The sequence below is a fragment of the Nanorana parkeri genome, unplaced genomic scaffold (assembly GCF_000935625.1).
Source record: "Nanorana parkeri isolate BGI_ZX_2015 unplaced genomic scaffold, ASM93562v1 scaffold1416, whole genome shotgun sequence".
Lineage (NCBI taxonomy): Eukaryota > Metazoa > Chordata > Amphibia > Anura > Dicroglossidae > Nanorana > Nanorana parkeri.
The window spans coordinates 25,279-39,424 of record NW_017307684.1 but is presented as its reverse complement, the minus strand read 5'-3'; the positions used below and the strand labels follow the sequence as shown (position 1 = coordinate 39,424).

Sequence of the window (14,146 nt, the reverse complement as noted above, 5' to 3'; positions counted from 1 at the left end):
TACGTGAAGGAGAGCAGAGGGTATGACAATGGATAGTACGTGAAGGAGAGCAGAGGGTATGACAATGGATAGTACGTGAAGGAGAGCAGAGGGTATGACAATGGATAGTACGTGAAGGAGAGCAGAGGGTATGACAATGGATAGTACGTGAAGGAGAGCAGAGGGTATGACAATGGATAGTACGTGAAGGAGAGCAGAGGGTATGACAATGGATAGTACGTGAAGGAGAGCAGAGGGTATGACAATGGAGGGGACAGTACGTGAAGGAGAAAGGAGGGTATGACAATGGACAGTGTGTGCAGGAGAGGATTATGAAGGGTATGACAATAGGCAGTAAGTGCAGTAGACGAGTGCAGGGGAGGATTACGAAAGGTATGACAATAGGCAGTATGTGCAGTAGAGGATTACAAAGGGTATGACAATGGACAGCATGTGCAGGAGAGGATTACGGAGGGTATAACAAGGGGCAGCATGTGCTGGAGAGGGTTACGGAGGGTATAACAATGGGCAGTATGTGCAGGAGAGAAGTGTAGAGGTATGAAGGAGGGCAATATGTATAGAAAACAATTGTGGAAATTGTGACTGCATGCATAATGTGCAGGATTTATTTTACCAAACTATGCCTGAGGACTATAGTTTTGATAGTTTGAAAACATTGGGTATATAGTGATATGGAAGGGAGTTGCAGTGCAAATAGCCCTGTCTCAGTGGCCATACCCATTTTTAGGTAACTATGCCCACCTGGCAGCTAAATGGGGTCAGGGGTAACTCCATTATATGCTAAAATATATATATAATTCACAAACATGTTTTCTTTTCTATGGTGGGTTTATTACACAGATGAGTTGAATTTACTGCATGCACATTATAGGATGTTTATTGTGGTATTTGTATGTAAGAGTATTTCACAGAAATTTGTTTTTGTGACAGGTATTAAATGGTATCCATGGTCAAAAAGTACAAATAAAGATGTATTTCTGTATTGAAGTTCTATCTCTTATCCCACATATAGTACACATAACATGTCAACAGTGTATAAAGAAGTATTTGGTTCTAAGCGAATTTAAGCCGCAGAGGATACTACGGGTTGTCAATTTGTGTATATTGTTTCTTCAATACCCACTTTTTTTATACAAGCCTTGTATAAAGCAACCATGGTCTGGGTAGTTATAAATGTTCATGAAGATTAATCAGAATTAAGTTGAACAAGCTTCATCATGGCCCCAGAAAGTAGTCATCAGATTGTTAAATGATCTTCACCAAGGAACATCTTGTTTAAAGTCAATGTGGGCTCCAGCCTCTTCCTACAACCACTTCTCAGCTACATGCACTCTATCCAGCATTGGTTACCTATCATTGCTAAAGATGGGGTTCCTTATACGTTTTCAAGGTACGCTGTACTTGTAAAAGAAGAGAATACTTAGCTTCCCTATACAGTCCGTGTACCCATCGCACTCAGAACCGCTGCTCCATGAGATAAGAAGTGGGTGCAGCAGGTGTCAACGGGTGGCTTCCATCAAAGTATAAGTAAAAGATGGACACCGGCACTCCAAAGCAAATCCAGTATGTCTATTTATTCACGTACTTGTTGCAAACGCAAAACACAAGATACAACTTTTCGGGGTCTCACAGGATCCTTTTCATCACTTGTTTGCCTGATGAAGGGGATCCTGTGAGACCCCAAAACGCTGTATTGTGTGTTTTGCATTTGCAACAAGTACGTGAATAAATAGACATACTGGATTTGCTTTGGAGTGCCGGTGTCCATCTTTTACTTATTCCACCTTCACTGCCGCCCCAACTACAGAACACGGCTGTGTCCAGTAGAAATCATCCAAAGTCTACTGGGAATCTCACCAAGTGTTGTTCTCCTGACTCCCCTGCAGCTCTTAGGGCCCATTCATACTATTGAGCTGCAGTAGAACATGCCTTCATTGTTTGGCACTGCTGCTTGTGGTCTGCTGGCAGCAAATTCGACAAAACAGGAAAGCAATTGATCGACAAGGACAGAGCCTTGTCACCCTATAATTGGAAGGTGACTGGACCTCCCTGCTGCCGAATACACCAGCTGATACATTTGTTGGGGGTGTGATCACAGACAGCAGATATAGAACGGTGGCTCTCCCCTCTCCATTTTGGTCATACCACAGACTGGATGGGTATTCAGGGTGAATGAAAGATGCAGATGATTATCATCAGGTACTTATGGGCTCCTTATAGTTATATCAACATGGAAGTTTTAATTGGATACGCTGACTGATTATACATGTTTTGTATGTTATAAATAGGGCTGGCAGTCTTATCCCAATCAATACTGGTGGTTTTTGACTAAAGGTGCCCACACACTGCTCGATTCTCGTACGAGAATCGCGGGAAATCCCGCGATCATACGAGAATCGAGCAGTGTGAACGAAGACGTGCGACCATTTCTACTGTACGGTCGCACGTCTTTTGTCTAAGGCGCACGCTAGAAAACCAGCCGAAAATCGGACGATTTTCGGCTGGTTTGAACGGTGCTCGGGAGACAAATGCCGAACGGGCCGGTGTGCGCACGCGCACACCGCCCGTTCAGCATTGCGGTCATCGGAAGCCCGCCCCTCAGGGGGGCGGGCGTGCGATGATCGAGAGTATGATCTGCCTGTCCAAGATGGGCAGATCGTACTTTTTTTAATCACTTTACAACCATCACAAGACTAAGGTCTTGCGATGGTTGTACAGTGTATGGCCACCTTAAGACCATTGGCTGCAGCCACTTGTGAAGGGCCCAACTGACTCCCACACCTATAGCCTTGTATTTCACCATAAGTTTAACCCCTTCATGACTGAGCTTGTTTACAGTTTCTGTTCATAAATGACTGACACACTTTTTTAAATTTTTGCTGTGTGATTCTTCCACGGCTGTAATATACTTTCTTACTAAATGTACCCACACATTGTTTTTTAGAGGACAGATAGGGCTATATAATTATATCAAACATGTGTACCTAACGCCTCACTTAGTTTGAATAAAATATTTTTAAAAATGAGAAGAAAAACACATTTTCACAAGTTTTGATTCTTTTTTAGAATTTTTTTATAATTATAGTATCAAAAATATATCTATATATAATTTTTATTTTACACTTTAATTTTTTTGTCAGTTTGTATCAAGCAGTCACTATGACCACTTGATAAATTACCTTTTTAATTTTTGGTTATTAGGCTGCTCCAAACATAGGAACAGCTAATAATAACCTTAGAGACTGATCCTATCAGCATGTCAGATTCAGATCTCACTAACACTGGGTTCACACCTGGGCGTTTTGTAGCACGTTCGAACGCTCTGCAAAACGCTCAAACACCGAAATCCCATTGTTTCCTATGGGTATGGTTCACACCTGGGCGTATTACAGGCCGTATGAACGCGCTACAAAACGTCCTACACCCAAAGAAGTACAGGAGCTTCTTTGGGGCGTTTTTGTCACGCGTTTCCATTGGGATACAGCCAAGTAGCCCTCAGAAACGCGTGACAAACGCAAATATTTGATACACCTAGGTGTGAACCCAGCCTAAAGGTTTCTGATCCTGCCCAGACGATCAGAAGTGATACATTTCAGGCAGAGATAAATTGTAACATTGTGCCTGAAATGTATCACACCGCTTCATAAACATTGGGCCAATCTATGGAGCAGTCAAAACAAATAGCAGAGAGGTGACTCACTCTGCTACCTCTCTGCTATCTTCAGCTGTCAAATACCGGATCGCTATTTAGTATGTAACGGCTTCAATCTTTCATTAATGAAAGAAAGCTTTTACAAAAGCTTAACTATTTAATTCATTGTCTCAATACTGAGGCATTCATTAATGACTGGTAACCTCTGAGAATCAGCGGTTACCAGCTTTACAGAGCCGCAAATAACTGATCACGTACAGTGTACGTGGCCAGTCATTTAAGCACTTCGTGGCAGGATGTACAGTGTACCTCTCCTGTGACAAAGGAGTTAAACATAAAGCCTGGTAAGGTCCTGTTGTTTCTATTGACCTAATTATCCTTTTGAGATAATACTCAAACCACATTAAACATTTAATATTTGGCATGATAGGATTGGGGATGATCCCAGTCATGTGCCTGACCGCCCACCTGGTTGATTTGATGTATTGCTTCTCCTACCTGTGTAATGAGATAATCATGTTTTTAGTTTCCTTGAGCCATCTGCAAGTCATTATGTATATTCTACCTTGATCATTTGAATTCAGCATCATTGATGTTACTGGTCATTATTTCTTAAGAGTGAATTACTGTACTTGTTTTTATATTATAGAAAATGCACATAAGTTCCTGAAGAAGCAGTGATAACCGCAAAATTCGCCACACAAGAGTTATTCCCCCCCCAATGGAAACCTGTATAACCATCATTGATCTACAGTATATTAATAGTATCTGTATGAGCTTTATATATGGATAATTAGGTGTAACTATACGTTATTTCGAGGTGGTGCAGGTTTGTGTGAGGCATATAGCTCATAGATTTAGGTGTCAAATTATACATGTTGATTCATTTATCCTAATTATATGATTTTAACAAAGGTATACACAATAAAATATTCTTTTTAATACAAATTTAAGTGGTCATGGTGCTGCCTAAAAAGTCTGTGGGTGTTCCGCTTCCCTTTATCCCTATAATAGGAAGGGCCTAAAGAAAGACCTATATGGCAGGAGAATCAGGTATTTTAATAAAAGGTTGCAGCATTAAAAAGAATAAAAATTACCTCAGCATATTAATGATTATATTAAATATTTGGGATTGGATTTACATACATCAAAACCACAATGTTCTATGCTCACACTGAATTATAAATAAATGTATTGCTTCAGAAGAAATACTGCATGCAATTAAGCGGGTTTATAAATACATTTCTATCCATACACTACCTTCAGGTTATGTTAAATTTCCTCTTGAAGGTAGATTAGATTTCTCCAGGATTGCCCAAGGCATATATCTCTGTTCTTCCAATATCAGATGAAGATTTATCCTTTCTAAAGGTGACCATACACTTTACAACCATCGCAAGACATTAGTCTTGCAATGGTTGTAAAGTAATCCAAAAAAAACGTACGATCTGCCCATCTTGGACAGGTAATTCGTACTTGCGATCATCGCAAGCCCGCCCCCCTGAGGGGCGGGCATCCGATGACCGCAATGCGGAACGGGCAGTGTGCGCGTGCGCACACAGGCCCGTGCAGCATTGATCTTACGATCATGCTAAAAACCAGCCGAAAATCATACGATTCTCTGCTGGTTTTCTAGCATGCTCCTAAGACAAAAGACGTGCGACCATACAGTAAAAACGGTCGCACACTTTACGATTATCGTACGATCGCGGGATTTCCCGCGATTATCGTACAGTATGGGCACCTTAACAAAACTCAGTTCGTAAAGCAGACCTTTAGCCCTCATTCACACGACTTAACAGCCAGCCCATACAGATCCATGCGGCGCGCATGGCTGTATCAGGCCGCTCCTGGGAGGGGCAGGTGCTGCATGTGATTTGTACACAGCAGCCTGTTCTTCTCTATGCCGTACACTCACCCAAACTGCACGTTCGTGCGGGTGTCCCTGCTCGGACGCAGACAGGATCCATCCGGAGTACGGACACCCGCACAGTTCAGGTGAGCGTACTGCCATAGAGAACAGGCTGCACCTGCCCATCCCGGGAGCGGTCCGATACGGCCGTGCACGCAGCACGGATCTGTACGGCCGGCTCGGCTGTTAGGTGTGTGAATGAGGGCTTACCCTTATCTTTAAAATAACAAACACAGCTTTGGAAAAGTAATCTACAAACACATACTTCTAGATCATTGCAGGCTTTTTATTCTTTACATACCTTATTTCTCTCATCTTTCCCAGTCTTCTGACAGTGGCCATGTTTATAAAGGACAATTATTAGCTCTCCTATTACTTCCTTGATTTCTGGCACATGTTACCATGCACATCATCTCAGGGGAGGAGAACGCCTTTCCCTGAGATCTCATGAGATTACAGATGAGATTTCCCAGCAATGCACTGCTGATGACAAGGCAATCCCAGTGTGCATTGTGTAGGCAAACTGAAGTTATTTTGCCCTTTAAGAGCAGGAAGTGAATGCTCTGCAATTGTAAGTATTTCATAATCACAGTATTTTACACCTGACATGTCTATGTTATTATGAATCATCATACATAGGAGGGATGCATTGGTAAAATTTGATTTGAGTGTAAAGGTCCGCTTTAATATTGTTGCCAAGATCGATTTCTTTCTTGGCCATTAAGGTCTCGTTCACACCTAGGCGTATTGCATATGCGCAACCGTCGCGCATTTTTTTACCGCGATTCGCGGTAGGCTACTTGGCTGTATGCCAATGGAAACGCGCAACAAAACGGCCCAAAGTAGTACCTGTACCTTTTCAGGCATGGGCCGTTTTGTAGGGACGGGCGGAAATACGCCAAGGTGGGAACGAGACCATTGAATACAATGGGATTTATATTTTTGAGCGTTTTGTAGAGCGTTCGTCGAGCGTAGAACGCGCTACAAAACGTTCAGGTGTGAACGAGGGCTAAGAGACAAAGGAAGTCTTTAACCTTCGAGTTATACTGCAGCCTAATGGGAGGATTGGACAATAAAAAGACAGTAGGGCCAGCCCATGTTAACCCCCTCCTACCACCAGTATGCCATAATTTTTTGCTAGTGTCCTAGTAGGATGGTCTTCCGCTCTGCTGTATCATAGACTAACCTCTTTGCTAGCATTTTTTTTTTAATATGAAGACTCCTCTCCAGGGGTGCTTGAAGCACGCCTGTCAACATCTGCACCCTGGAGTCATATTGCCCTTTCCTCATGGAGTCTATTCTGTCCTCCAAATTCTTTTTAGCTCTGCTAGGTGTGGCTGTTTCCTCTGCCTCTTTTGGCTGAGGTTTTTACCAGTCATGTAAACATTCGCACAACACTTGTCTATGTGAATCAGCGGAACTATATCTTGTGATAAAGCATTATATTTAATCTAAGTCTGTTAGCAACTGTTACTATGCAATTTTCCTAGTAGATTAGAAGAGGTAGAATTCAGTGGTGTGTGTTTACATTGGACACATTGCCCTGTTTATTATGGGAAGCATGTAATTTCTATAAAGTTACATATTCTTTAGAAATATATTACTAAAGTACTTCTAGACTGTTGGAACTCTGAATCTGGGTCAGAGATGGTGGCAGGGGCCACAGGCCTGTATTTAGGGGTTAGAGAGACTCTACGGGGGATGGCACCAAAGGGCACTTAGATCCTCTTCAGGCAGAGTGCTCCTCTGGGGGAGGACTCTGCCTCTTTCGACAAAGAAGAGGACCCTATATTAGCTAGGCTCAATGTGAGGCAAGGCCTTAGCTACTTACAAACCCAGGCAAGCTTGTGCTGCTGAGATTTTAGGTGGCTGGAGGTGACCAGTGAAACAGTTGTAAGAGTCACATGGTGCTTTTGGAGCAGGTGTGGAACAGCAGTGGAATGGTGCTTCCTCCAGGAAAGTGCACAGAGAACACATCTAGAGCTGCAGCTAACGATTATTTTCAAAACCGGTTAGCCGATTATTAGGTTCGATTAATCGGATAAACAATAAGATAACGTTTAAAAAATGGCTCCAGTGATAGGACTACTAGTTTGTATTGAGGTTGTAGTCCATCACAGGAGCAAGCTTGGACCGGTGGAAGTAAAAAAGAAAAAAAGATAGTGTGGTGTGCAATATAGTGAAATGGAAAGTGTAAAATTATACAGCAATGAACGAGAATGGCACCGGCTATAGAGGACTACAAAAGCACATTATACAGCGCAATGCAGAATACCGCCAGCTATAGAGGAATACAACAAATCCCAGCAATAGTACATAATAGCTGGCGATATTCTGCATTGCGCTGCATAATGTACTATTGCTAGGTTGTGTAGTCCTCTGTAGCTGGTGGTATTTAGCATTGTACCACTTTATAATCTATTATTGCTGGGATTTTGTTGTAGTCCTCTATACAGCGCAATGCAGAATATCGCCAGCTATTATGTACTATTGCTGGGATTTGTTGTATTCCTCTATAGCTAATGGTACATTGTACTGTATATTATACATAAGAATACAAATCCCAGCAATACATTATACATACAGTGTATAATGTATTGCTGGGATTTGTATTCCTATTCCTATGTATAATATACAGTACAATGTACCATTAGCTATAGAGAAATACAAATCCCAATAATACATTATAGAGTACCATGTGTGGGAAAGTGCAGGCTTACCTGAGCAGTCTTCCAGCAACTTGCTTCTGAGATTGGACCCGTCTATCAGCGGCTGTCATCCCCCCACACCTGCTCCTCCTTACTACATCTCCCGCAACCCTTGCCGATCGTGGATGGGCAGGAAATGTGAGGCGGGGAGGAGGTGCGGCGTGTGGATGCGAGCGGGTCTGGCAGCGGTGAGCGTGAGGTGGGGAGGAGGTGCGGTGCACAGCGTGTGGAGTTGTGAACAGAGCCAACTGATCGGAAGCCGATTAAATCGATTGAAAAAGTTGACAACTTTTTCAATAATCGATTATAATCGATTGTCGATTACGTGTTGCAGCCCTAAACACATCACTACACTGAGTGGACATCAGCACTCTGTCCCTCAGCTTTAACACTTACTGTGGTAAATCCGGTGGTAGTGAGAAATTTAAAAAGGTACCAGTGGCGCAAACAGCGAGTTAACTCAACACTTCAAGCTCTCAATACTAAATGTCCTTACTCACAAAATGAGAATTCAGAGACAGGATAACACCTGTGGCTGTGCGAAGCTCTGGACTTGAAAAGCAATGCAAGGGCTAACAGAACACTACGTATTCTCTAAATGGCCAATGTGCTGATTGAGCCACCTCTGTATTTTCAGAGCAGAGGGGAAGTCTCAGCACAGAGGCATATAGGAACCCGAAGATCGCTGTGAAGCACTAATAGCTCCAGCTTCTACAGTATTTTACAGGATACCTGTGGCCCTACCAATATGTATACATGCATTAGACCAATGTGGACCCATACATAAATATTAATACCTGGACTTCAGGCTTAAAAATCAGCAGGTGGTAGCTTTGGAGGGTATGTTTTGTATGAAGAACCCAAACTTAAAGCAACACTGACTACACATATTTATTTTAGTATTAATGTGACTGCACATATTTATTTTAGTATTAATGTAACAGGTAAAGTTTAGGCATTACAAAATTTCGGAAAACATCTACAAAAATGAAGCATTTTACATTACCATTAAATCAAAAATCTTTACATAAACCTGTGCTTTACTTAGTAGCCCAAATGCAGTTGTATATAAAGAGCTATGGTGAAGTATACAAAGTTTCATTCTATGAATTAGTAAATTCATAAGAAGCACATGAGTATCATATGAAACAACCATAATTACAAGAATCACTCCTGGGAGCTTCCACTGAGTACGGATTCTCAGACAACGCAGAAAGTAGCAGTAAACGTTACTGCTAGACATATAAGCATGTTTTACAACAAACGGACAGTCTTCCCAGTCACAGTCAGGTAATCTTCATCTGCCAATGCATGTAAAGCCTCATCAAACATGTCTTTAGTAATTGCCTAAAAAGACAACACAGATTGAATGATTAAACATTATGGGTACTTACCCAGTAACAAAGTACCAAAAGAAAATGCCTCCTGCTCTATTTTGGCAAACACACATACTCTACATTGCACTTAATGTTTTGACCCCCATGCCAATGGTTGTAATCACCAGTTTGTGATCCAACATATCTGCTGTGCACCCCCCAAAGGATTGAATAGAGATTGTGGTGCACATGCATGAGCCAGTTGGATAAGATCTTAATTGATGATGGCAAGGAGGCTGCACATTGAAAATCTTTAGATCTTACTGGATCAGGGAGAGACGAGTAAAAATTGTCTGTGTTTGCGTGCTAAGCGTAAGAATACAAAACTGCACTGAAAGTGCAATTACACTTTAACCCATTTCACATACCATATGATTACTGGTAGATACACTAGTCACTATCCTAATATGACAAATTGAAGTTAAATATTGTGGTCCAGGGTATTGATCCCAGGCCCAGAGAGTTCATTAATTTTTTATTCCCTTCTGTGTGACAATTCCCTACATTTGCACCGGAGTTTTATTTGCCGTTCCCTGGACCAGAGTTCAGCAGGTGAGTAACTTAACCATGTGGATATCAGTGTCTTTTCAACCTTCCCAACTATGCAAAATGGCAGCATAAAAAAAAAGGTAAAATAAGACATTTAAAAACTACATACCGAATCAGACTGTCCTCGGAAATCCTCAAACAGCTGTTGATATTTCAAGGCTGGCGTTTTTCCCTTAGACTGTATAAGTTTTTTCAAAGCTTGAGCCAATTCCTCCTTGCGCTTACGGGCTGTGGCACTCATTCCTTAGAGAAAGAAAATGGTCAGCAGTTAAACATTTACAAATGAATATACACATACAATCAAAGCAAACTTCTCATGTTAATAGAAAACAGGGGTTCTATACACAACACAAACAGTGCTGGATGGCCCTCATTGTTCATACCAGCTTTAGGCTAGGGCTACATGAGCAACGTGTACATTCAAATACTGAAAAAAGATGCGCTAGTGAAGGACCTGACCAGGCAATTGTTAGCTAATAATCCCACAAAAGTTATACTTAAAAATGGGAAAGAGGAGAGCAATATCTAAATAGTTCTCTGTTTCACAACTAAATTGCAGATAGGAAATGGATTAATATTGTGCAACTGAAAACCTTTGGAAAGAAGCTCACATTAATTAAAATGTAGCACAGAGCTCAAACTCATAACATTGTAGGTACTGTAACAAAGCTACTAAAATTGCTTAAACAGTGCATCTGCCTAGTCACTATTTGCGTAGAATTTGCATGTTTTCCCTGCGCAGTCATGGGTTGCCTCCCACACTCCAAAGAAATGTTGGTAGGTTAATGGATTTCTGCCTCATCAGCCCTCCCATGTGTGATAGGGACTTTAGATTGGAAGCTCCCTGAGGGCAGGGGCTTATGTGAATGTGCTGCATGTAGTGTTGTGTAAACTGTCTCTGCTATATAAATGCCCAAAACAAAATTGTAGCTCCAACCTTTTCAGTGTTAATTTTTATGAAATAAACTAAAATAAAATCGCTTCCCAATGACTGGTTTGTAGAATGGGATGGGGAATGTTTTGGTAAGGAGCTACTGTTATAGTGTATCTAAAGCCAAACATTTTGTGGAAAGAGTACAGAAGGGATAGATCATTGCTACCCTACTTTCCATTCTACTAAGCAATCCAAAACTCAACCCTCCCCCCCCCCGCAAATAAGAGGTTTTAGATATACTTTGGTGACAATCTATGTTTCTTGTGCACTTTGGGACATAAAAAGTCATCAACTGCCACGTTCTACTGCTGCCTACAGGAGAATTAAAAACTGGCAAAAAATAAAATCTGTCCAGGATAGTCCCTCCTAATTCCAGCATGCCTCGGTTTTCTGCTTGTGCCCTATGAGGATGTCTTTTTTTGCACTCACCATAAAGTCCTTTGGTCCATTGGAGGGACACAAGTCCCTCCCCTGTGCTCCTATAATTGCCGCTTGGCTACAAAACAGAGGCATGTTGAAAGGAGAGGTTGTCCAGTCACCCTGCAGGTGGTAGATAACCTTATGTCATTTTAAAAAAAAAACTAATCTGAAGCAGTTAAAAATCACTGTGTAATGTTAGGTACCAAACACTCATATTTGTAGTGTGAGATCTGAGGCACTTCTCCCTCCAACTACTTGTCCGTGATTTGGAGTGAACTTTGGTGATGTCACTACTGTGCTGTTCATTGTTCTACTTTGTGGAAAAATTGCAAAAATAAACCCTTCTATGCAGACACATAGTGCAGAACAAGACACTGTAAAAACAGTAATGGGGAAAAGATCAGCTACAGAGAGACCACAGGCTCTACTAGGGACTAGTCTAGGGTTGCAACAACTAATCAATAAAGAAAAAACATCGATAAATGAGAATAGTTGGCAACTATTCTCATGATCTGTTAGAGGGAGGGGATTTTTTTTTTTTTATGCAACCAATCGATTAGTTGAAAACATAAATCGGCCAACTAATCGATTATGAAAATAATAGTTAGCTGCAGCCCCAGATTAGCCCTCTGCCTGCTTTTTTTTGGGTGCAGCTTCCAGACCTCAGTTCCTCTTTAAGAAGTGTAAACCCAATTTACCTGTGGTAAGGATAGAAATGTCTACAATGCCAGTCCTAGGATCTGTGGCAGACTGCTTTAATGCTTCACGATGAAGACGTTTGGCTTCTTCTACATCAATAGTTTCAACTTTACTAGAAAATCGCACTTTAGCATGAGCTTCGGAAAGGCGGATTAACGACTCCAATTGCCTGGGATAAGCAGAGACCATGCCACGACCACTACCAATTTTCCTCATGTTTACATAGGCCTGAAATATAAAAAAAACAATCTACATTACTAAAAAAATAAGAAGCAGTTGTCTGTATCACATCTCCAAGCCCCTACAATACACCATAATTTAGATTTTTGTAACAAATTATATATATATATATTTAATTTTTTTATTGTGTAGTCTATCCATTCTTTTCTGGGGAGAATTAACACCATTTTAGCAAGAACGCACCTAACCTTTACAAATACGCAATGCCAATTTCAATTATATGAGCTTGGGTTTCAAACCTGCAAGCTGACTTAGAGAATGCCATCAGTGTTTGAGTGCCCTAGACCAGCTGGGAAGGCCTGTTTTTGTGAACAGTAAAGGGGATCATTGTTGTCAAAGTAACAATTTGTCACCACAGTGAGTATTCATGTGTGGTATGAATTAGCTTTCCTAATGTTAATCTAGAACATGCACTTTTGCTGCTTAGAATTCTACCTCAATAAGAGCTTGACTTGCTTCTTCACTAAGCCTGGGATGCACATAAGTTCGAGCATATGCAATATAGTCCTTTAACACTGCCATGTCCAATTGTTCTTCATTTAACTGCTCTTCACTCTGATAGTACAAGGCAACGAGATGGTGAGCCAAGCGTCTGTCGTAAGTCTCATCTTGGGGGTCCAGCATCAAAAATATCAGGTCAAATCTAGAATGGGAGGGTTGAAAAGAAATATCAAGTAGTATAATCCTAACCTCTTGCAGTCCAAAAACTAACATAAAATTCATCAGCATGATGCCTATGTTGTGTTTAAATATTCAAGTGGCATACCTGGATAGCAGTGTGTGAGGAAGCTGAATGTTCTCAATGGTTGTTTTCTTAGGATTCCACTGAGATTCTACAGGATTTGCAGCAGCCAGGACAGATGTGCGTGCATTCAACTGACAGATAATTCCAGCCTTCATAAAGAAAAAAGTCAAAACATTACAGAAAGCCTAAAGAGAAAAATATTTGCCGATGGGACCCTTAAAAAAAATAAACTAACACATATTAGACCATACCCTACCACCCCCAACCCAATTTCGTAGTACATGTACCTTTTGAAAATTTGAAGAAAAAAAAAACATTGTACAGAAACTACTAATCTAGTAAATACTTGAGTTACAAAACATCATGAACATGTACGTACCTTTGCAATGGAAAGTGTCTGTTGTTCCATGACTTCATGCAACACAGATCTGGTGCTCTCATTCATTTTGTCAAATTCATCAATACAGCAGATACCGTTGTCACTTAGCACCAGAGCTCCTGTTTGAAGAACCAGTTGCCGAGTTTCTGGGTCCTTTGTTACATAAGCTGTCAGACCCACAGCACTGGACCCCTTCCCAGAAGTGTACTGTCCTCTAGGCACAAGGTTGTAGACGTACTGCAGAAGCTGAGATTTACTTGTACCGGGATCACCACACAGAAGGATATTAACTTCTGCTCTGAAGTTGCCTCTTCCAGTATGGCTAAAGTCCTTGCGTGTACCACCAAACAACTGCAGAAGAATACCCTGTCAAGACATCATTGACAAACAAGAACATTAGCACGATTTAATGATTTTGTCTGCTAGTACAATTCGTTGCTTGGAAACCAATGCAAAAGATTTCCAGCCATGTTATAAAAGCACATACAAACCCAGAAACAAAATACAGCTTACCAGGCCTTACTAAGCTGCT

General features: G+C 41.2%; 1 protein-coding gene across 1 annotated transcript in view; it reads right to left on the bottom strand.

Moving 5' to 3' along the window:
• Window positions 1–9,524: 9,524 nt before the first annotated feature.
• The window catches only part of MCM4 (minichromosome maintenance complex component 4), a 15,947-nt gene continuing 11,325 nt past the window's right edge, over window positions 9,525–14,146 (bottom strand). The window contains exons 12-17 of the mRNA XM_018569882.1: window positions 13,615–13,980; window positions 13,257–13,384; window positions 12,926–13,133; window positions 12,250–12,478; window positions 10,307–10,440; window positions 9,525–9,619 (exon numbers count right to left, since the gene is read on the bottom strand). Coding sequence (XP_018425384.1) covers window positions 9,527–9,619; window positions 10,307–10,440; window positions 12,250–12,478; window positions 12,926–13,133; window positions 13,257–13,384; window positions 13,615–13,980 — 1,158 coding nt within the window. The 3' untranslated portion in view covers window positions 9,525–9,526. The remainder of the gene's footprint in view (window positions 9,620–10,306; window positions 10,441–12,249; window positions 12,479–12,925; window positions 13,134–13,256; window positions 13,385–13,614; window positions 13,981–14,146) is intronic.